Here is a 22,623-nt window from a genome sequence, read left to right on the forward strand (position 1 = left end):
CTGTGACCTTGTACAATCCCGTGTGCAGGTTGACCTCTTGTAAACTCTCATGGCTGAATCAAATGAGTACGAATGCAATTCTGAAGTGACCAGAAGGCAGAGATGCACCCGATGCACTGTACTGACACACAAGTTATATCACTATGGAAACAGCCCACACCAGTTTGTCAGAGCATGTCTGTCATGGAAAGAAGGAAATAAAAAAAATATATATCACCATGACAACCCAGCAAAAGGAGATTAGTCTTTGTGGTGAATCGAGCTAGTTGATTGGTTTTGGTTTCTGCCACATTTCGCTGCCTGAGCTGGACAATGAGCGGGCTAAAAATGATAATCACACCTGTTACACATCTTTTGTAATTTGAGGCGCATTACTGAAAAACATAATTCCTCTGCAGACCCTTAGAAATGAATAAAGATCAGATAAAATACTCTTATTGAGCCCATCAGCCTGTTAGAATCATTTGATTCATATCCTTTTAAACTTTTATTGTAACCACCGGCACCCTCTGTGAGTATAAGTGCTGCTTAATGCGACATGATTTTTAAATTATACGACAGCCGAACAATAACGATATGTTAAATATGATGAATAGATAAAAACAGGAGAGTGAAGCGCCAGAACAATAATTTCCTTTCGAAGGATAGATGGATAATATATTATTTTTATGTGCATCTTCTGTACATCCCTTAGCTAAAATATTTCTGCTCTTCCTGCTCTTGCTCATATAGGGATTTATTTGTTTACAAAGCAGTGACGCACAGTAAAGCCATCATAGTCATGATCACTCAGCACCTGGTGATGTTATTCCATACTTTCTAATGTTGTTCTAATGCTATAACTTTTATTTGCCTTCCCCTACCTCTGATAATATAACACCAAATCAGTATTAGTGTGCGGAGGTGCACATATAGTCATCTTTTTTAAGATAATTTTCTTTTTAAGAGAATTTTTGGATCTTGACAAACAGAAATTTGATGACAAACTGACGACTTCTGTCAGTTTCTATTGGAAAAAATATATAAGAAGCATCTATTTCATCTGACCTGAGAAATAGCACACTTTCTGATGGTTACTTTAACTGAAGGATCTTTGAACTACATGGCCGTTTCATCATTAACCTCTGAACATGAATTTATCAACAGTGTTCCCAACGTTGACGTCAAATCTCTCTTTATATAAAGTTAAAGAAAACTCCTCACTCTACAACAATGTCAACTTTTAAACATTTTAATCTGCTCGTTCCAGGATTCTTTGAAGCTTAATCATTTCTATATTTAATCCCCAAAACACAATTTCCTGCAGTTTGGCACAAAATATTATGTTGTGAAACTTCATGATCTGCACTATCATCTGAGCCACAAACCATAATGATTGAGCAGTACATATCAATGTAGGTTCACTGACCAACAAAAGGCTTAGGAACCTTAAATAAAAAAGAATATTATAATAACCATAATCCTACTAAGGAAAAGTCTGATCCCGATAACTTTTATCCTTGTGTGACTTACATCACTTTGAAATTATACTACATATATAATTAAAGAGGGCAAATTGTTTTACAAATGAAAAGGTTCAGTACGTGATGTTTGAAGAGAAGTCTCGTTGAACCCATTACTGCTTTAACAACACTATAAATATTTATGTGTTTCAAAGAGTAGCAATGCTGTTATAAAATATAAAATGTTTCTACATTTTTATATAAGCAATGAAAGTAAAATCATATGCACTCTGGAAAATTCCCAAGGCTGGAGTTTTCAGTCCAACTCGCCAAGCTGATGAGATACTGTACATGTGGTAGATTTCACAAGCATGGGCATCGTGATGCAGAGAGAAATCAGACTGCATTCCCTTCATTTCCTGCCCTCAGGTGCACTGTAGAGCGGGATTATGCAGTACAACGCTTCTCTAACACCCCACTCATTATGTGCACCCACTGACTCAGCCTGCCACAGCAGTAGCAGTGCGTGAACACACACACACACACACACACACGATTATAAGCTCTAACCAGCAAACTCAGACTCACAAGTGAACACAGACACACAGTACTTTACAGACAGTAAAAGGGGCATGAGATCACATTGCACTAAGCCATTATTAACACCCACATTAGACGAGCTAGAGAGCCGCTGGTTATTTAATCAGAGGCGAAGCTCTGTGTGTGCATGTGCAATGGTATCTTCAGTTTGCGTGTGTGTATGTGTGTGTGTGTGTGTGTGTGTGTGTGTGTGTGTGCATGTCAGTGCGCAGATGTGTCCTCCAGTACTCAGATGATGTACAGAAGTGAGCAGACGTGCTATAAACGTGTATATTTGTGTGTCTGTCCTTTAGAATTGACAGCAACACATATCAGGATGGTCCTCAGAAGATTTACTCACATGATCCCTGACCCTGAACACATGAGTAACTCAGACCTGAAGTGTGTGCGTGTGTTTAAAAGTGACGACAATAATGACAGCATATGCCACATGATGACGTCCATTACTCTCTACTCATACTAACCCTATGGCCACAACTTGACCGACAACTTCGCAGAACAATATCAGTCCTTTGGCGAAATACTGTATGATATTAAGGACTCCCTACTCACCGCCTGGTTCCTGTCTGGCAGCCGGTAGTTGTGGTTCTGCAGCAGCCGGCAGCCGTCCTTGGCCAGCCGCTGGACGGCCTCCAGCCCGAGACGGCTGGTCAGCTCCCGCCGCCGCCGCCGCTGCCACCGCCGTCCCGCAGTGCACACACCCCGCTCAGCTGCAACACAGGTGGCATGAACACATATCTCAACCCACAGTCCCAAGACATGGTGGAGACGCTCACAAAGTGTTAGTGGGATGGAGGTCAGGAGAGTTTAGTGTTTTTGTCCAAGCGAGACTGAAAGCAGTTTGGGCATAATCCAAAAAACTTCCAACAAGTTTTTTTCGCTGCTCCTTTATGTCCATGTGAGGAGAATGAGATGAAATGGTAATCCTATGTCTGTCTTGTTCTCTCGCTAATTCTTCCTGATCTCTTATTCTTTCTATCTATTACAGTCTGTAATTCCCCTTTATCTGTTGCAGTCTGACTGCTCCGTGTCAGAGGATCTGGTGGAGAAAGAGTGAGTGTGTGTGATTAGTAGCAGAAGTGGGCGGGAGTGTGTGTCTGTGTGTGAAGAGTGTGTGCTGGGTGTGTGAGTCGGTCGTCCGTCTGTCTCCTCCCCTCTTTAGTTGGGACTTGTTTTAACCATCCCACCGATGTAGATAGGAAGTATGTAAACGGGATCATCTAACAGTGATAAAGAGAAACACAAAGGAACAGAAACTAAAACCTAAAGACACGAAGACCGAAAAAATGAAATATGAAGAGAATAGATTTCATCAAAAGAGAGAGAGAAAACGTGTGTGTGTGTGTGTGTGTGTGTGTGTGTGTGTGCGCTCCCTAAGGTGCTGCTGGTAGGATGGTTATCACCGGTGGCGACCAGCCTGATCTGTTTATTTTCCTTGGAGAAGGGAGAATGAGGGGTATTTCATTTGGCTCAGAGTTAACCCTTCCTGTGAGCTCAACTATCCCACGGTGCCACGCTCTAACAGAGGGGAACACACACACACACACACACACACACACACACACACACACACACACACACACACACACACACACACACACACACACACACACACACACACACACACACACACACACACACACACACACACACACACACACACGATAGCATACTCCCACGCTTTATTTTGTTTACGAGGAAAACCCTTATCTGCTAGAGTAGCCATGTAGCCACGTACACACACACACACACACACACACACATACACAGACACACACAGACACACACAGACACAGACACACACTACATCAGCGCCACAGCCCCCTGTCCCTAGCTGCTTCCTGTTAACCTGTGTTCAACTTCCTGTCCTAGACACAGAACACACCAAGATAAACCCGTCTGTGTCCAAGTGTGTTTTTATTGTGCGTCTGTGTCCGTCTATCTCCCTTTCTCTCCCATTGTATCCTTACTTTTTCTGTGGTCTCTTGTGTTTAACATCAATGACAAGCCTAAACCTTCAGAAGGCTGAGGGATAACTGAAGCTAAAGTGGTAGTTGTGTGTGGTTTATTGTTCTCCTTCTCATTTTGTCAAATAAACTAAAATAATACTCATGCTACCACTATGATCTGCAGTGGTTCACAAACCCCTCAAAAGGTTCTTTGCAGGATAAATCTTATGGGCCTCTCGTCTCTTTCCTCCCCGCTGCTGTCTTTTCATAGCAGTTCTATCTATATTTATTATAACTTCACTTGTAAATGTATATAAATACCTATATTATTGGCAAATTACATTTAATTGATTTTAATTGTACATTTCATTTGTTACTGACCAAGAGAGAGAGAGAGAGAAGGAGGGCGGGAACAAGACTGTCTTTAGACTGGGTTTTAATGCAGCTGAATAAAAAAAAAACCCAGTTGTTCTCATTTACAAAATGACAATGTAATTTGGTCTGATTACAGACAAAATAAACAAAGTACACGTCCATGACAGCAGCTGTGCTGTGATATCGGCCGTATTGACATTTAAAGTAATGATCATTGCTGTCATGTTTATGTGCAGCCACAAAGCATCTGTTACCACATCTAAATAAGCTGCAAACGCATTCCAATATACTCTACTACTATAAGAAATGTCAGCAAAACTGTTCTAAACTATATTATAAATATGGCTGAACACTGAAACCACAGCAGCACTGTGACTATCACCAGCGCAAACCAGATGTTATCCAGCTGAAGCAAGAGAAACATATTAAGGCTTATCTTTATCTCGCCTCAAATAAGACAGTTGCAACACTTCAGGCCTATAATAATTTAAATACTATAATTTGATAGAAGAAAATCACTGTTCAGTGGCACTCTGAAGTTGTACAGTATATGTCATTGTGTTTTAACACACTCTTTTTCCTGTTCTCCTCTTCTCTCCTCATCTCTGGTGTAATCAGAGAATGAATTATTGATGGAGAAAAAGAGGTTTCCGCTGTAAAGAGATGGGACCAGAGAGCAAACAGGCCTTCATCTGCACTCTGTTCTGACCCCGTTTTCTACATTCAGCCACCTCATGGAGGCACACACACACACACACACACACACACACACACACACACACACACACACACACACACACACACACACACACACACACACACACACACACACACACACACACACACACACACACACACACACACACACACACACACACACACACACACACACACACACAACTTGACCTCAGTGACCTTTACCAGAGAGTTAGGTAGTCAGAACAAGCCAATTATGATCTGCTATTATGGATGTCCCGAGCCAATCTGTGTTGGAGACGAGATGCGTCGGTCAAATTGAGTCTGGTCCTTTTCCAGTCCAATCTGGTTACTTTGGCTGTCAAAAAGCTTCACTGTGCCCTAATAAAACACAACCTCTTTAAAAATGCAGAGTACTGCAACAAGCAAGCAAACTGTGGAGCAGCATGAACAAATAAATACCATCCCGCTCTGTCAAATAATGATATTCACAGTGACAGCATGCGCGTGCCAGCACAGGTGGAAAACAAAAGCCGCTTTGCATGTATTCAAGCAACGTTTTATAGACGTCTGAAGAAGAGCTTGATGCTCGAAACGTCTCTTGGTGGCAATTAAATATATGTTCATGTATTCGCACATCTTGTGTGCCGTCTTTTTCCGTCTTCCACGCTTTATAGGCGTACCACGCCTCTTGTTTTTTTGTTTGTGCCGATTATAAGCAGAGGTTGTCCAAATCTTCCTGCCTTATAAAGATAGTTTAGGTTGTTTGAATAGGGGTTGTAGGAGGGACTTATCATTGATGACAGTCGGCACAACTTCAGATTGGAGAAGCAGGCAGCAGTTACCGCACATGAGAAAAGCAATGTGCTGCAGACGACTGGGAACAGAAGAAAAACTTATTTCAGCGGCCTAAAAGAAAGACCAACGTAAAAAAATAAAAAAAAATCGATATCACTTTAAATGGTTGGTATATTTAGAATATTTTACTTTACTCTGCCAGGAGACAGCCGGTTCAGATGAGGAACTGAAGCCGTTTTTGCTATAGCCACCAGACTCCATTGAAAAAAAGAAAACTGTAATTTGTAAAATGATGTTGTTTTATTTCCAGTGGAGTCTGGTTGAGAGCATAGATGAAAGCTTCAGATCCCTGTGGGAAACATAGACTGTAAAGCTGTTTCATGGGAAGTTAAACAGGCGCAAATATTCTGAAGATAGCACACACTTAAAACTGGTATTGATTTTTTTTAGGATGGCCTTTGATTTAGGTGGCTAAAAAAACGTTTTGCTAACGTCCCTGCACACAGCAGTTCATTGCTTTGCTGCTACTCAAGTCTGCTTCTCCAAACTGGGGGCGTGCCGACTGCCGGCGTCCACCAACTATGGATAAGTACCTCATTCAACCCCACCTCAAACGACCCAAACTATCCCCTTAACAATGCAAAACATTACTATCTCTACTGACAGTGTTCCAACTATAAGCTTTATTTAATACTTGCTGAGATATGAGGAATATTTCTATGCTAAATAGGATGGGCTTTTCTAACTCTAGTGTAGGCCTACTTTAAGCCGATCATGCTCTGCCCAGATTATCCATGAAAATATAAATATTGGATTGGATAGAAAATTAACTGAAGGATCAAGATTGTGGGCAAAATAAAATTATAAAGCCTTTATTTAGAATATTGTAAGTTGTAGTGTGTGTGTGTGTGTGTGTGTGTGTGTGTGTGTGTGTGTGTGTGTGTGTGTGTATTACCGGGCTGCTCTCCTCGCTGGGTGTTCGAGGTTCCTGTTGGCTCGCCTCCGTCGTCTCAGAGTCCTGCTCTGACACTGAAACCAACCACAAGCAGAATCAAGTTATTATTGACAGATCTTCAAACTCATTATGCTACAACGTCACTCCACACATGTTCTCTCAATGAAAAACACACCGACAAAAACACTCAGGCTAAATGTGTACTTACAAGCTTTGCGAGTCTTTCGGGCAAGAGCAGCTGCCAATTCATTTTGTACCTGTTTGAGATAAAAGGTGTTAACCAACAATGATATACAATATACGGAAATGTAAAAACTATTAATGATAAATTAAACACACTCTAATGAAGCAGCAATATGATGCCTTATGTACCAATCTTTAGACACACATGAACAAACTGACCGTAGAAGTGAGCCTCTCAAGAGCTTTCATCTGAAGAATCTCACTGCACATGTCCCTGTTGCCTTCAGAGTCCTCCTCTGACCTTGGATAGACACACAGACACACACACAAGCACACAGCTTTACTGACATGTGCATTATTCTGATCAAACACTGTCCAGAGAAATAAGCTTCCTGCGGGGTTTTTGTCCTCTCTACGCTGCCCCCTGGTAAACCTACAAAAGAACTACAGCCTTCAAAACACATCTACTTCTCAGCTGGATGTTGATACCTGTCAACCTTTTTTCATTTAGTCTGTATTCAAATTGACTTAAATGGATAGAAGCATTTTGTCTGAGAATAAACAGATTATATATATCAGAACAAAAAATATATTTTAGTGGCTTCCCAGTTGTTGCTTACTGGTTTCTCAGAGACCAAACCATAAGTGAATCTAATCGCAAAATAAATTGATAGAAGATTAGGCAGATATTTATTGATATGTTGTTGTTCAGTCCTGTACTACGCATCTTTAATGTAATGCAACATAATTAGAACTGAAACATTTAGTAGACTAATCAAACTAAAATTACCTGTTTACATCATTTACTTAGTCTACACGGTTACAATGTGAAGATTTGCTGTTTTTCTACAATTTGATGATAAAACTGAATATTTTTGCGTTTCGAACTGTTAATCTGACCAAAAACATAACTTTGGGTTTCAGGAAATCTGATTTTCTAACATTTTATGTGACTTATTGAAAACATAATCATCAGATCTATCATTCCAGCTCTAAACATGATAAATATACGGCAGATGAGTATATTGTCTGTGTGAATACATTTCTATTAGGCAGGGTGATATGTGCCTGCTTTATTTTCCGCATCTTTCTAGTTCTTCTTTGCTCGCATGTCTTTGTATGGAGCATCTTTCTCTGCAACCCCCTTCTCTCTTTGATGTGGTTTCATTCAAAATAGCTCCCAGACACACCCTTCTATTGATGTTAGTGAGGCAGTGTGTGTGTGTGTGTGTGTGTGTGTGTGTGTGTGTGTGTGTGTGTGTGTGTGTGTGTGTGTGTGTGTGTGTGTGTGTGTGTGTGTGTGTGTGTGTGTGTGTGTGTGTGTGTGTGTGTGTGTCAATGCGCCGGCTGTGCGTGCATGTGTTCAGAATGTATGTAGATATGTAACTCGTGTCAAGGATTTTCTTTTTCAAGCCTGAGTACATCTGTGAATACATTTGTGCATGACATAATTTGTGTGTGTGCGTTGAACAGGTGGTTGTTTTGGGGTAAACTCTGCGTTATTCCCACAGCAATAACACGAGGTTCTGGAGTTTGTCTTCAACAGCAGCAGACTGCACCCGAGGGCCCCTCATCTAATATGTTCTCTTATAAAACCACTGTTTGGATTGGTCTCCCACACACTGCCACACTGCCACACCCCCACACTGCCACACACACACACATTTTCTCAAGCAAGCACACACACATTCTCACACAACAATTTGCATACAATTTGGATTTTATCAACAGATCCCAGTGGCGCTAGTAGTAGTTGTGAAGGAAAGAAGATGAAGCACAGCAGACCATCGTCACTGTGTGTGTGTCACTGTAATCTGATAAGGGAATGATGTATGCAGAAGCGGGGGAGATGGTGATAACATGTAGCCCACAACCTGACACTGACAGCCAGAGAGAGAGACAGAGGCAGGTAGACCAATAGATGCCTTAAAGGAGTGTGAAATGACCATATTTGTTACTGTCAAAATAAAAGCCGTTTGCTGCTCGTGCTTTCCTTTCAGTATGAAAAAGACTCCAATCTCCGTACTGATGCTCAAACATCACACAGAGGGAAAATAATCAATGCGATTTAATGCTCGGGATTCTAATCTTTTGTTTTCCGTTAGTGGATTGAGAGATTTACAAAGTCTATTCTCATCATGCTACAGTTATTCTCATCGGGGTCATTAAGTTTCTTTAGCCGCTGTTCGTTTGGCAATTTGGTGACTCACCATGAGCCTGAAAATATACCAGAGCTGGAGGAGAGGCACAGTGGGAGGTGTGTCACAAATCATTAAGCAGCGCTGAGCAGTTTTGAAAGAGAATTATTGTGATTGGTGCCTTCAAAGGCTGCTAGTTGGAGTCATGCGTATGTGATTTACCAGAAGAGATCCCATTTAAACCAACCTACTTTTGAATAAGATTTCTTAAGCAAAGAAAAGTGCATAGTGCACATAAGTACATACTCTCCTGCAGATGCACATGTGGTTGTGATCAGAATTAAAAGCTTATGCCACAATGCAGATGGTGCGATTTGTGAAGGAGGAGGACATAATCTCCTTGCTTTCCTCTCTACCCAAAATGTTCATCAGCATTCTGCAGAGTCTGTTTGGCTTTTTGCCCCTTTTTGAACAAGTGCACCATGCAAAGCCAGCAAGTGTGTTATCGCTCTTCCTGAGCTACGGTGTCATATTTTAGCTGCAGGCAATGCTGCACCTCCTGCTCAATGTTATCAGAGAACACTGTATTTCAAAAAGGCAGGAAAACTGGCAACCTAATTGCTATTGACTAACACCACCTCCTACTAAATAAAAGTACATTTATGAAGATAGATAATGTACTGTATATTATATGCAGTGGGGTTGTGTGAATGTGAGGACAAAGTGCAAAGATTTGTGCATGAAATATTCAGTAATAACGCTGACAGATTTTTGTCAAGCTGAAGCTGTAAACTAAAGATATTTAGTTTAAATAATTGTTTGTATACAGGGTGACTAAATAGTAGATATTCTCACTATACTCTGAAGATACTACTTAAAACATGTTTGATACAGGGCGATTGTATTGGAATACATTAAACTGTGCAGGTGTTCATATTACTGTGTCCCTCCCATGTGTTTTGTGTGAATAATGAAGTTGTATGCAAAGGATATATACTGTACAAAAAATGATTGAAATTAGTGCATTGAGTTTAGTGTGCTGGATAGTGATCAGTTCACGCTCTGACAATCTAAACTTGACATGGACTTACTCTTTAAATTAACAAATGTGGAGACTTTTTGCTGCAGGGGCAGTGTGATGGACATCTTTTCACAGTTAAACAATAATGCCCTCTCCTTACCCAGCTCTTTTAAAAAGCACTATACATGCAAGTTGAGCCCTTACTGTAATGAGAGACACAGAGGAAGAGAGAGAATGAGACGGAGAGACTTTCTTGCCAATAAAGCTCAGTAAATTGAAACAGGATTGCATTGAGATGGAGACAGAGAGGGAAAGAGAGCGAGAGTGAGAGAGTGAGAAGGAGAGACAGTTTTTTGTTGTTGTATAACTATATATGAGAATCTCAATTAAATTAAGAGTTAACTTTTTTAGATATAGAAGACCATGAGATTCTTGCAGTGAACAATAAACAATAAACTAATCAAATTTAATGACCACATTGGGCCTGCTGGTAGCAAATTCTATTGTTCAGACACAGCAGTCCGTTGAGACACGCTGGCAGTGTTGACACAAACTGAATAATGACACTCACCCAGAAACATCTTCTACACGTGATGCAGAGGAGATAGCCCGTTTAATTAGTAGCATGTTGTTGTTTGGCTTCACTAAAGTAGAAACTACTGGCAGGAGGCCCAACAGTCAGCTATCTTGCCCTATCAAGTCATCAGTATCAATTGAATGCTTGCCTCATTAGATTAAACTACAGCAAGAGACAGGGAGCCATAATTCATGAGGAGCAAGAGCATCAGTTACACACGGCTGCATTTAAAATCGTGATGCGGCACATTTAATAATAGTGTATTTCTCCGATTTGAAATTTGGTAACAACACAGGTTGAGACAATGCATGCCTTCTTTGAAGATAAGAAAGACATACACCATATCTGAGACATTTCAAAAAGCATTGATTAAAATGTTTCATTTAATTATTTGCTCAGTGACAAAAGAAAAACAAGCCGTAAGCTTTGCTTTCAGGTGGTTAAACACACATTTGTTCGCCTCAGCAGGTTTAGACGGTGCACACTGCCAGGGTTTTATTTAAATTACTGCATTTTATAACCCCTCTGGTAATTCTGCCTCCTTTTTACAATTTCAACAACAGGAATTAAGAATCAGCATTAACCAATGGATTATTGTAGTAACCAATGCAGCCATTAGAATACTTAAGGTGTTTCCCCTTAAAGCTACAGCTATTCTCCTTTACACCAACCAGAGAGCGAGAAACCAGGATGGAGGGAGGGTGTGAGATGAAAGGATGCCTGCAGAGAGATGGTGCGCCAGTCAAAGAGAGACACAGACAGCAGCGGGGTCAAAGTGACAGACGAGTGAGAGTGTTGAATGCATAATATCATCTGTGTCTAATCTGCAAAAAATGAAAAAGAAACTACACTCTAATCGGATGTTGCTTTGAGTAAAAACCTACAAGATAGTCTTCATAAATTTAACAACATGTTCAATTTATGCAGACTCTTTAGTCGTTTAAATTCTGATTCCGTTTTTCAGCTTTCTGCTGTCACACCAGAGAACTACAGGTAAAAGCCAGCGTGGTGAAAAAAAAGAAGGTTATAAACATGCTAAAATTTGCCAACCTAAAATGTCAATAACCACCATCTCTACCACCCATTTCTCTGCACGCTGTGGAAACACTGGGAAGCAGTGGCACTAACTATGCATGGCATGCACTATATAGGAAGTAACATAGAGGTACGTACAGAATGTGACACGAGATTCATATTAGTAAGTATGACATTCAATTCCCCTCGCTGTCGTGCTCTCTCCCTGGTGTCTACAAAAACACTTTTTGAAGTTGACACACAGATGAATGTGTTGACGTGTGCTCTTGTTCCCTTGCACTCCATACATACGCTATATATTTTTTGTTACCCGTCTCCCTCTCTTTCTCTTTCTCTTTCTCTGAGTGACAGATTGAGTTCAGTGGCAGCCTCAGCAGGAATCCCACACACAGGAGCGGAAAAGCTGGGAACCCTAGCTGACACCACTCTGCATGTGTGTGTGTGTGCGTGCGTGCGTGCGTGCGTGCGTGCGTGCGTGCGTGCGTGCGTGCGTGTTATCACATCATGAGTCAGATTTTTGTGCATTAGATTTAGGATTTAAAACACTGAATAGAGATTAAGTTTCTAGCTGGGATTGGGGATGATCTTTGGAGAGAGTGTCTATGTGTGAGCGTATTTGCGTACTTGCACGCCAACACATCCACCAAATCAAACTCGGTAACTTGTCACTTTTCAGTGGTTAATCATCAGACAGACAAATGACCTCAATCATGAATCGAAATGGGAACACTGTCACTTCCACTTTGATTTTTTTAATCAGAGCAACTACTTCCTCTTTGGGTCAATGGAGATCATTCAGTATGTTACAACTGAGTCACGTTCACCATCGACTATGCTCAACATTCTGCCACTAATGACAGTGACCCAGTACCAACAGTTGGAACCACTAACTTGTTCTTTCTTCGTTTAAAAATGAAACTGCCTACTGACAAATTGATTTGTTATAAGATTGATTATTTAAATCAAAAAAAGTGTTGATTCAATCTTGATAACGCCCTACCATCTATAACTTGCAATCAAATCTTATTGGACACTTACGGGCTGTTGGCCTCGCCTCCGGAGCGAAACTGGACGTACGGGGCGAGTTGAAGGAGGAGCCTAACCGCTTCTGGCCACTCGCCCTCATTGGAGCGAAAGTCACAGGAGGCAGAGTCACACTCCTCAAAGCTGAACTGGTAATAAGAGTTGGAATCTGAAAACATCACCCGCTGGTCCACTGGAGAAAGAAAAGACACTTCCTATATTACCGTTTTATCATTTTCACAGTAATAATGTGTGAATACTTTAACGAATGTGGTCGTCATCAGGTGTCTGGGCAACAACATCAATAATAATATCAGATGAAGGTACACCGTTTACAAAAGATCATTACAGTGACATCAACACTTTTCAGGGGTCACTATGACAGATCACCTATCCTGCATCATAATCAATAAGGGAAGAGCGATGCATGAGTGGTATTGTTTGTATAAATGTACACAGTTTATCAAGAACCAAGTATTCAACATTCACATTGAAATTCAAAAAATTCAAAAACTTAAGGTTAGCAATTTACAGATCTTCATCTTGTTAATCTTTGAAAATAGCCTCAAAGAAGAGAGATGAATTGGTTAAGAAATGCTGATTAAACCAAATTGACCAGTCAGATGTATTTTGAATGTGTGTAAAGATATGAGGCTGGACAAGCAATGCTTCGTTCATTACTGGTATTTATATTGGCGCAGTGAAATGGGAGCCTGAATCACTGTCTGCGGTTTGATTTAATAAACATTAATTAATAAAAACAAATGATGCAAACCGTACATTGACATTGTGAACAACAAAAAGCTGGATAAACTCTTTGTATCAGTTATGGAGGATTAGCAAGACCGATGAACTGCAACCCGGGCAAACGTCCAAAAGCAGGCAGCTTTAAGATTATCAGTTTTGCTCATATTTTAAATACACATTTACCAGCATTGAATATTGATCTTTACAATGATGTGTCATCCATAGAATACTGAGTGTAGTTTCAACACAACACAGGGTAAATGTAATATTAACAATTAATTTTCTTCCTTATCCGCTCTATTGAATACAGAAATACCAATTATATCCATAATGATAGTAGATTCAGTTAATCAGAAGGTTTAGGGGGTAAATATTAGCTGGTAACATGGTGTTTGGTAAATAATGAAAGAGGATGTTTAGGTTTATTATTGGGGCGCTTGGATTAAAGTACTTTACGGAAAGTTAAGCAGGTGAATGAAGCAGTGAACTCATCTCTTTATCATGCTGGAAATAACCTGGTGAGCTGATTCAATGTTTGTCTTTTTACAGCTTGTGTAGACTTTAGCCGATGTCGCTTGAAGGTGACTATAAATTTTAAAGCACACTCGAACCTCCCGTCATGTTAGTGTGTTTGTGAATGTGTGTGTGTGTGGGGTTGTGTTTTTTTACCAGACAGCAGGACTCCAAGCTCCAGCAGCACCTGCCAGACGCGCACAGCAGTGGTCCGACAGCGCACGTACACACACTGCTCACACAGCCACTGCACCAGCTCCACGCCCACGTAGCTGCGCCTGTTAAAATACACACACATTTCCAGCACACAAGCACAGTGTTATGATGCACACACACAAACACACACACTTCTTCCCTCAGCACAAAGCTTGTCTTTTTTTATTTAATCAATATACATTGATTATTCATTAGTTCTCTCTAAGCCTTTTCCTCTGAATACACTGAATACTTTCCGTCTGCTTTCCCCCAGGATAAACTCCTTCTGTATGTGCGTGGGTGTTTGTTTGTGTGGTTGTATTTGCAATGACTGTTAAGAGTACCTATTTATATCTGTGTCCAGATGTTCACATGGGTCTTTGCATGCATCTGTATTCATGGTATGTACCGTATATTGCATGAGAGTGCATGTAATCCCGGAGCACCTTGTGCTCCGCAATAAAACGTCTACGTCACGCTTTGCTCGTCTTACTGCATAAACAACTTGACTGGCCAATCAGGAAAGGGCTCAGGAGTGACTGATGAGTCAGTGCACATGCCTCGCCAGACACATCGATTCATCCCTGCACACAGACAGACACACAAACACAGAGACAAGTGTACCGTATGATTCTGGCCAGGTGTATCTTGTCTTTAGCCGGGTACGGTCCATGAGAGAGGAAGGCATTCCTCACAGCCCGACCAGCACACGGAAAACTCTGGGAACATGACTGACACACACAGAGAAGCATTTGTTTAAAAATCTGAACACTAAAAAATCAACAAATGTGAATAAAATGACACGAATTGTAGCCCAACATTATTTTGCACATGGACATGAGACTGCAGAGAGCTAGTGCGGCTACATGCTGTCATTGACGGGCTCACAAGGACAGCTCCATTTCTTTCCCCCTGAGGATTGAAACATTGTCTGTGTCTACACGCCCTACAATAATCCCACCATTGACGCTATGGTAAATATGATATTTCAGTTAAGCTATATAAATGGGCTGCATGTTCTGTTTCATTCATATTCACGGTTACATGTGAGGCTCCATGCACATTATGTTACAACAGCAGATTTTTGAAGATGACTGCACCTAAAGTCATTATAACTTTTATATAAGGATGGTAGGACATGTGATAAGTGGTCCCATGTATTGCAAAAGTTCTAGTATTACCTGGGGACCTTTAGAAATGTGTTATGATGGTGGAGGTCATCAGTGACCGTAGTACCATGTGAATCTGTCATGTCCATAGTTTGTCCAATAAAATTCCACCTCAAATTAGCGTATCGTATTTCGGCAAACACAGAGGTCATGGGATAATATGAGTCCCATGCTAAAGCAGTTCAGCTTGTGCTTGCTTTTTTTTTTTTTCTTGCAAGGGTGGGTCTCTATTATTGTTTTGCACACGCAAAAGGAAGCACCTGAAACCCCTAGAGCACATGGTTGACACAATACACATTTGGCAGATGGTTTTGCACTTTTCCCGACGGTTTGTAACATAATGAGCCAAGAGACACTGTGTTTTGGTAAGAAACATTGAATGTTAACATAAAAGCTATGTTTGTCTTCAAGGAAAAACTCAACAGGGAATATTTAAGTTATGTTAAGGTGCTGATTAGTCATTTGCATATTCAGAGTATTGCCATCCATGGGCACTGCAGTGTTAGACGGACACAATTCCAATTTCATTCGTTTAATTTTTTTACCAGGGCCCATTTTTGCAATAATCTGGCGCTCATAGGCAAGGCGTTTTTAACAGCGTCACACTGCTTTGTGTAATGTCAAGATAAAGACATTTCCATTTTGGCAAGATATAAAAGAGAATCTACTGAAATATAAACAGATAAGAACACAACAGTGCTGAGGAACAAACAACCAATCTGACATAAAGATTTTTTGGCACACAGGTAACAGCAGCGCACATAAATAAGCAGCATCCAAGCTTCACTTATTTATTTATTTACTTTTTATTTCTTAAGCCAATGTTTTCCATGTTCAAAGAGGAGTTTATCAGTACCAGATATTTGCTAAACCGCATTATAGTGATGCATGTCAAATTAAGACTCTCCCAAAGAGTGTGTGTGTGTGTGTGTGTGTGTGTGTGTGTGTGTGTGTGTGTGTGTGTGTGTGTGTGTGTGTGTGTGTGTGTGTGTGTTTGTGGCAGTTGGTGAAACTAGCTTGGAAAAAGCCCACGGTAATATCACCGCTGATGTCACCTGTATTGGGGTTAAACAAACACACTTTAGCTTCACAGCAAAACTAAAGGGATGACATCACCTGTGTGTGTGTGTGTGTGTGTGTGTGTGTGTGTGTGTGTGTGTGTGTGTGTGTGTGTGTGTGTGTGTGTGTGTGTGTGTGTGTGTGTGTGTGTGTGTGTGTGTGTGTGTGTGTTTCCTTACCTTGTGTACTGTAGGTCCAGTGCTCGGTCCGGGGATAGTGTCAGGTGATTGCTGTTGAAACACAATACATACAAGCTGTCAGAGCCAACACACAATGACACATAGAGTAAATACACTAAACAAACAGGACTCTGAGATGAGAAAGACCAGTTTAACCATTAGTTAGGTTTTGTTTAAACCGACAGCAGCAACAACCATTGATCAAACATTCATAAATTCACTGCATTAAACTTGGCCAAACTGAAAGAGTTGTAAAGTGTTTGATGATTATCTGACCTAAAGTCAACAGTAATAAACTCTCATTCATAAACAATAGAATGCAATTGTCAGGCCAACTGTCACAATATCAAAGTCAGCATATTAAATCTCTTCTTCTACTATTACGTTGCAGTCTTTGCCCCCGGCGCTATCACTCCACCTCTACTTCCCCTGTCAGGAAATAAAGTCTTAATCTTTTTGGATTATCATGGTGCCACTGCCAGCGGAGCTAGAAAACGGCGATGACACCGTGGCAAAACACTTACTGTCGTAAAACAGATTCAAATTGATCACAAGTGTTCGATCACATAGATCGGAAACAGCACAACAGGCAGACATGTGTTTTTGTATTTCACGGCAGTGTAATACAATGTGACGCAACACCTCGTCTTAGTCATCTGCTGATGATTTGAAAGCTTGCTTCAAATGCTTCATAGCTCCATTTTCAAACTCTGATAATAACTCTTGAAGATAAACTCAAAAACTAAAATATTGTTCAAGTCAAATCCAATGATGATACAATTATTAAGGTTTTCACAGTTTACAATTAACAGTGTTCAAGCAACTGTAAAATAAGTGTTCTGTATTGAGTACTGATTGAAACATTCAGTTATCATAAAGTAATCATGTTGTACCAGCTTAAAAAATCTGTATTGTTTTTTACTGTTGATATCCAGCCTAAATGTAATATCCATTTTGTAGAAACATTTAACTACAGTGCTTAAAGATATCCAAAGAGATTAATCTGGTAGCCATGCAGGGAAAAGTTTACAGTGTCTAAAAAATATTGACCTCCCTGAAACGTTTTATTGTTTTACAACACTGAATCACTGTGGCTTAAAGAGGTTTTATGACACTGATCAACAGACGAAGACCCTTTGAAGTCAAAGTGAACAATCCTCAAATGAATCTCAAATAAATCAACAAAAGGCAAAGAATGAGTTTGCATGAATATTTACCACCTTTACACAAACACGCCTTAGTTATCACTAGTTGAATGGAGAGATCAAGTGTGTGATCAAGGTGTGACAAATGAGTTTAGGTTGAATACACCTGTATCTGCTGTTTCCAATAGCTGGCTAGTCAACTGCTTGCATTTTTCACAGCAGACATTCTCACTCGTCAGTAGAAGAAAAAGACACCGGTGCTGTTGTCTTTAATGGTGGCTCTGTGGTATTCAAGGGCCTCAGTGAGCCATGACAGTGTAACAGTGAGCCAGCATGCACAATAGCAGCACCCTGAAACTGAGTCAGCTACATGGAATTCAGCCATCATTAATTGCGTTTTTTCTTACTTTGACATGTCATATTTCAGACAAGAGCTTTTGAAAATTGACAATCAGTAGAAAGACACCAGGACATTTTCAAGGCACTGAAGAGGTGATATAACTGTAAAACATGGTGGAAGAAGTTTTTCTGGTCTGGTGAGGCAAAAATGTATCTTTTTCACCATCTTACTGCCTGGTCACGGCAGTGTAATGCAGCACGCTTTTCTGCAGCAGACCTTGGAAACGCTTTGAAGATGGAGGCTAAAATAAATGCAGCAAAATACAGAATAATACTGGAGAAAAACTTGCTGCTGTCTGCAACAGAACGCTAAACGCTAAGGCTTACTTTTCACAATACAGCATCATAATCGTTTGAGGGTGTTCCGATCGGATCTCAAATCACTTGTTTCATTTCAGCTACGTGTGCGTTTCATGTGTTTTGCATGGTGTTTAACAACGCATAGCACTGACCACACTCATCAAGCCACAGCAAGTGCAACAAAATCGAAAAAGATGAATTCATTATTGTAATCCGAACAAAACTCAACTCAACAGAATACAGTTCATTCAGGGAACTCTGACAAAAGCTGCACAGAACAGTCGAGGGAACAACAGTCTTTTAAAGGGAGAGAGAAATTCCCTTGATACAACGAAAGGCCAAAACGATTACAGAGAGGGTTTGTTATCTTATACTTTGTTATTTTGTTCAAAATAAAAATAAAAGAAACATCAAGGAACAGCTTGAATGCAAGCAATTTTTTTCCTTAATGCAATGCAGAGCTATTCAATTGTGAAGCAAGAACCTCCTGCAATAAGAGTGCAACAGGTCTGTGAGCTCAGTGAAGCAGGATCAGTGATAGAGTTGTGGGTTTGATTCCCTCTGGAAACCTTCACAGAAACTGAGCCTGTAATCGCTGCCGTCCTTCGCCTGATGAAGAATAGTGAGACACAGAGAGATCAAATGATGTAACAATTGAAAAGCACCTAAGCAACTGCGGAAGATGGATGTAGATGAGGAAATATAAATAAGTTAGCACGCAAGAGGAGAGAGAAGAGCGGGAGGCTGAGCAAATCACAACAATCTATGAATATATGTCAGGGGATATGAGCATGACAGATGCTCCATCCATGCGAGAGAGACGAGGCAGTGGAATCATTTTAATTGTAATCGTAAAAAAGAGAAGAAGTGAGTGAGACAAAGACAATGAGAGGGAGCAGGAACGCACGTCTTTGAGTTGCAAGAAAATGAAATAGATGATTAGAGAGATGCTGAGCCTCATTAGAGCGATGATACCGTCTGGGAAGTCACACACGACTCGCACACACAGCAACTAGTGAGGACACACACATGCATACTTTGAGTATTGGCCGATACCAAGTACCGATCCAATACCAGTGTTTAAATAATAAGCTGTATTATGAAGCATTGTGTGGAAGGGACAGGGTTAATACTTGTATGTGTGAAGCAACAGCAGCTGTGACTAAAACAATGCTTTCTTAACATTGTAAAACAAAATGTAAACAATAAATAGATAGATGTGAATGTACTGAATTGTTATTCATTAATATAATGGTATCCAATACCCGATCCGGCTATTTAAGTCAGTAACAGAGAAATATCCGGATAGGCACATCTCTGGAAAGTAATCATCAGTTGCAGAACTAACATTATCCTTTAAAATGAGAGATCACAGAGAAAGCTGGGGGTGACAGAAAGTCCAAAAGCACATTTTTTTTCCCCCCATTTGCAATAAAACGCACGGCTGGAATTTGAGATTAATCCACACTGGAGAACATTTTCAAAAGAGCTGAGTTTTTGGCTGTGGAAAAAAAAACTCTGGCTCAGGTTGGACGTCCTCCGAGATATCGGTATAGATGAGAGCTTGTGTGACGACATGCAGTGTTTGGACTGGGGGTTAAGTAGAGCACACCAGCCAGCCAAGCACACAGACTAAATAAATTGTTTCTGACTCTCGCTATCTCTGTCTCGCTCCTTCTTTCCCTCTATTGTCTCGGTCGCTCTATCTTATCTCTCCGTCTCTTTAGTCTCCCGGTCTGGTGAACACAGATCTCTCAAGAGGCCTTTGTTTCACCACCATCATCATCTCTTCTCACCAACACGCGTCAAGTCACACATCATCTCTAGAGCAGTTTCATTCACACTGTATCGCGCGACGAAAGACATGTCTGCTGGCCATGTTCCTGTAAGTCTCTTTGTCTGGGCCTTAGTATTCTCACAAACATGCACTCCTCCATCACCGAGTAAAACACTACTGCTGTCAGTGCACCGGAGGCCGGATGAGAGCGACACAAGAGAAGATGAATGAGCAGGAATGAGAGCTATAAAGAGTGAGCACATGCTGACATGCTTAGCTGTGTGATGACTTCAAAGTGTGCCGAGAGAGAGCAGCGGAGAGGGCGAGGTCATTATCTGCAAGAAATGGATTACTCTCAGATTAGATTGCTGAGCAGTGAAGAGCTGTAGCACGGTGTGCTTGCAAGCGCCCTGACACGCACACACACACACGCACGCACACACACACACACACACACACACACACACATACAGACACACACACTTTGTATTCACACTAAGCTCCTGTCGACTCCTCGACAGATTCGTCATACGAAAGAAATCAAAATGGAGACATCAAAGCAGCTACAGCTCATTGGATACACACACACACACACACACACACACACACACACACACACACACACACACACACACACACACACACACACACACACACACACACACACACACACACACACACACACACACAAATAGACAAACACACACACACATTAAAGCTGTTAAGAAACCCACCTGCAGGACCACGCCTATCCGCCAACACATATGACCTTTGGCTTGCCAACACCTCAGTGATCTATGTATACTTGTTGATAAGGCTAATTTCAGAAGTTATCAATCAACACAAAAAAAAACATTATAGTCTCAACATCTCAGCTGTGAATATTCACTGGTTAGAAAAGATCAAACTAATATTTTAGTAATCAAGAAACTTATTAGCAGATTAATAGCTAGCATTGTCATCCTAAAACAAGAATGTATTGGACATTATGAGAGTTGAGTCGTGATTTTTTTCTTAATTGGTTGTATTATCCATTAAAAGGATGTAACCCAATATCTCTTCCACTTGTTCTTTTTTTGGCAACCTTCCATCAAATGTGTCAGATTTAATTACTCAAACAATAACATGAGTAATTGTCATATTCATACATTAAAGTGTAAATGAAACACATTTAACCTTTTTTGTGAATTGATTTTCTGACGTATTTTAAATCCCTGAAATGTTTTAAAAACTGCTAAACCAAAACCTGTTTTTCTTTGTTCTGTTGTTTTCTTTAATGTATTATCAGCATTTGACAATTCTGCAGATATTTATTTCTTTATTGTGCGTTTTATTCTTTCATCCAAGTAAAGTCTAGTCTGAATTTATTTTAAGTTGTTAATAAAGTTTAGAAGTTATATTAGCATACTTCTCACTATGCTAATCCTTTCAGTCAGATACAGTGGTTCTATGTGTGTGAGTTTATACATTAGAGGGTTTGAATGTGTGTTGAACATCTCTCTCCACCCCTTACTTGCCCTTTCATCTTTCTTATCTCAATGTATAATGCAGTTACGGATGTGAAATATTGCTGGCAGACATAAAAAACACATCACAAGCCTCTGTTTTGCTGGATATATAACGCAGAAATTAGATAATCTTCAGAGGAATATCATCAACTATCCTCCAAGACAGTGTTCATAAAGTCTTCCAGTTTACATTATGACTGTAATAATCTCATTGTACAGCATAAATTATATGTTTAGAGCAGCAAACTCTGCATTGTTTGTATGTCAAAGTAATGTTAGTCCATGTTTTTGTTCACATTTTAATCCACAAGAAGCTGTAACATCACAAATAATGGTCATATTAAGTGTATTTTTACCATACACATCCAAACGCCATTTAAAAATGAAAAATCTGATATCATCTGGATTCAGCAATATAAATCCCAGTGTGTAGTCCTCCATAAATACAATAACGAAAGCGAGAAAGACAAAGAACCTGCATTCTCAAACAAAATGGCGTGATTACACTGAGGATGCACCACAAGGATTCAACTGTTTTTTTAACAGTATTTCTGATAATATGCCATTGCATAATTCCACCTACCTCCAACATGACTCATTTCTTTGCTTGCATTAAGAATGCAAACGCATTGAATGGCAACTTCTACACAACATACACACACACACGCACACACAGTGTTGGGGTGTAGAAAGCTTTACTGGTTGGCTGTTTTCTGATCACTGTTTGCAACGTTATCCGTGAGGAAAAGTTTCGTGTCCCAGGCTGGCATACACACACTGGTTTTTCTTCTGCAATGATGTCAGCAACAAAATCAAACCAGGACAGACATTCTGCTACTG

At 40.3% G+C, this 22,623-nt stretch overlaps 1 protein-coding gene across 1 annotated transcript in view; it reads right to left on the bottom strand.

Annotated features, from left to right (window-relative positions):
• rapgef5a (Rap guanine nucleotide exchange factor (GEF) 5a) overlaps positions 1-22,623 on the bottom strand; it is a 46,905-nt gene that overhangs the window by 21,372 nt on the left and 2,910 nt on the right. Inside the window, 9 exon segments of the mRNA XM_054606462.1 lie at positions 2,595-2,704; positions 2,707-2,752; positions 6,816-6,889; positions 7,024-7,072; positions 7,218-7,299; positions 12,808-12,985; positions 14,209-14,330; positions 14,872-14,978; positions 16,655-16,705. Coding sequence (XP_054462437.1) covers positions 2,595-2,704; positions 2,707-2,752; positions 6,816-6,889; positions 7,024-7,072; positions 7,218-7,299; positions 12,808-12,985; positions 14,209-14,330; positions 14,872-14,978; positions 16,655-16,705 — 819 coding nt within the window.

This window comes from Anoplopoma fimbria, chromosome 10 (assembly GCF_027596085.1).
Source record: "Anoplopoma fimbria isolate UVic2021 breed Golden Eagle Sablefish chromosome 10, Afim_UVic_2022, whole genome shotgun sequence".
Classification (NCBI taxonomy): Eukaryota; Metazoa; Chordata; class Actinopteri; order Perciformes; family Anoplopomatidae; genus Anoplopoma; species Anoplopoma fimbria.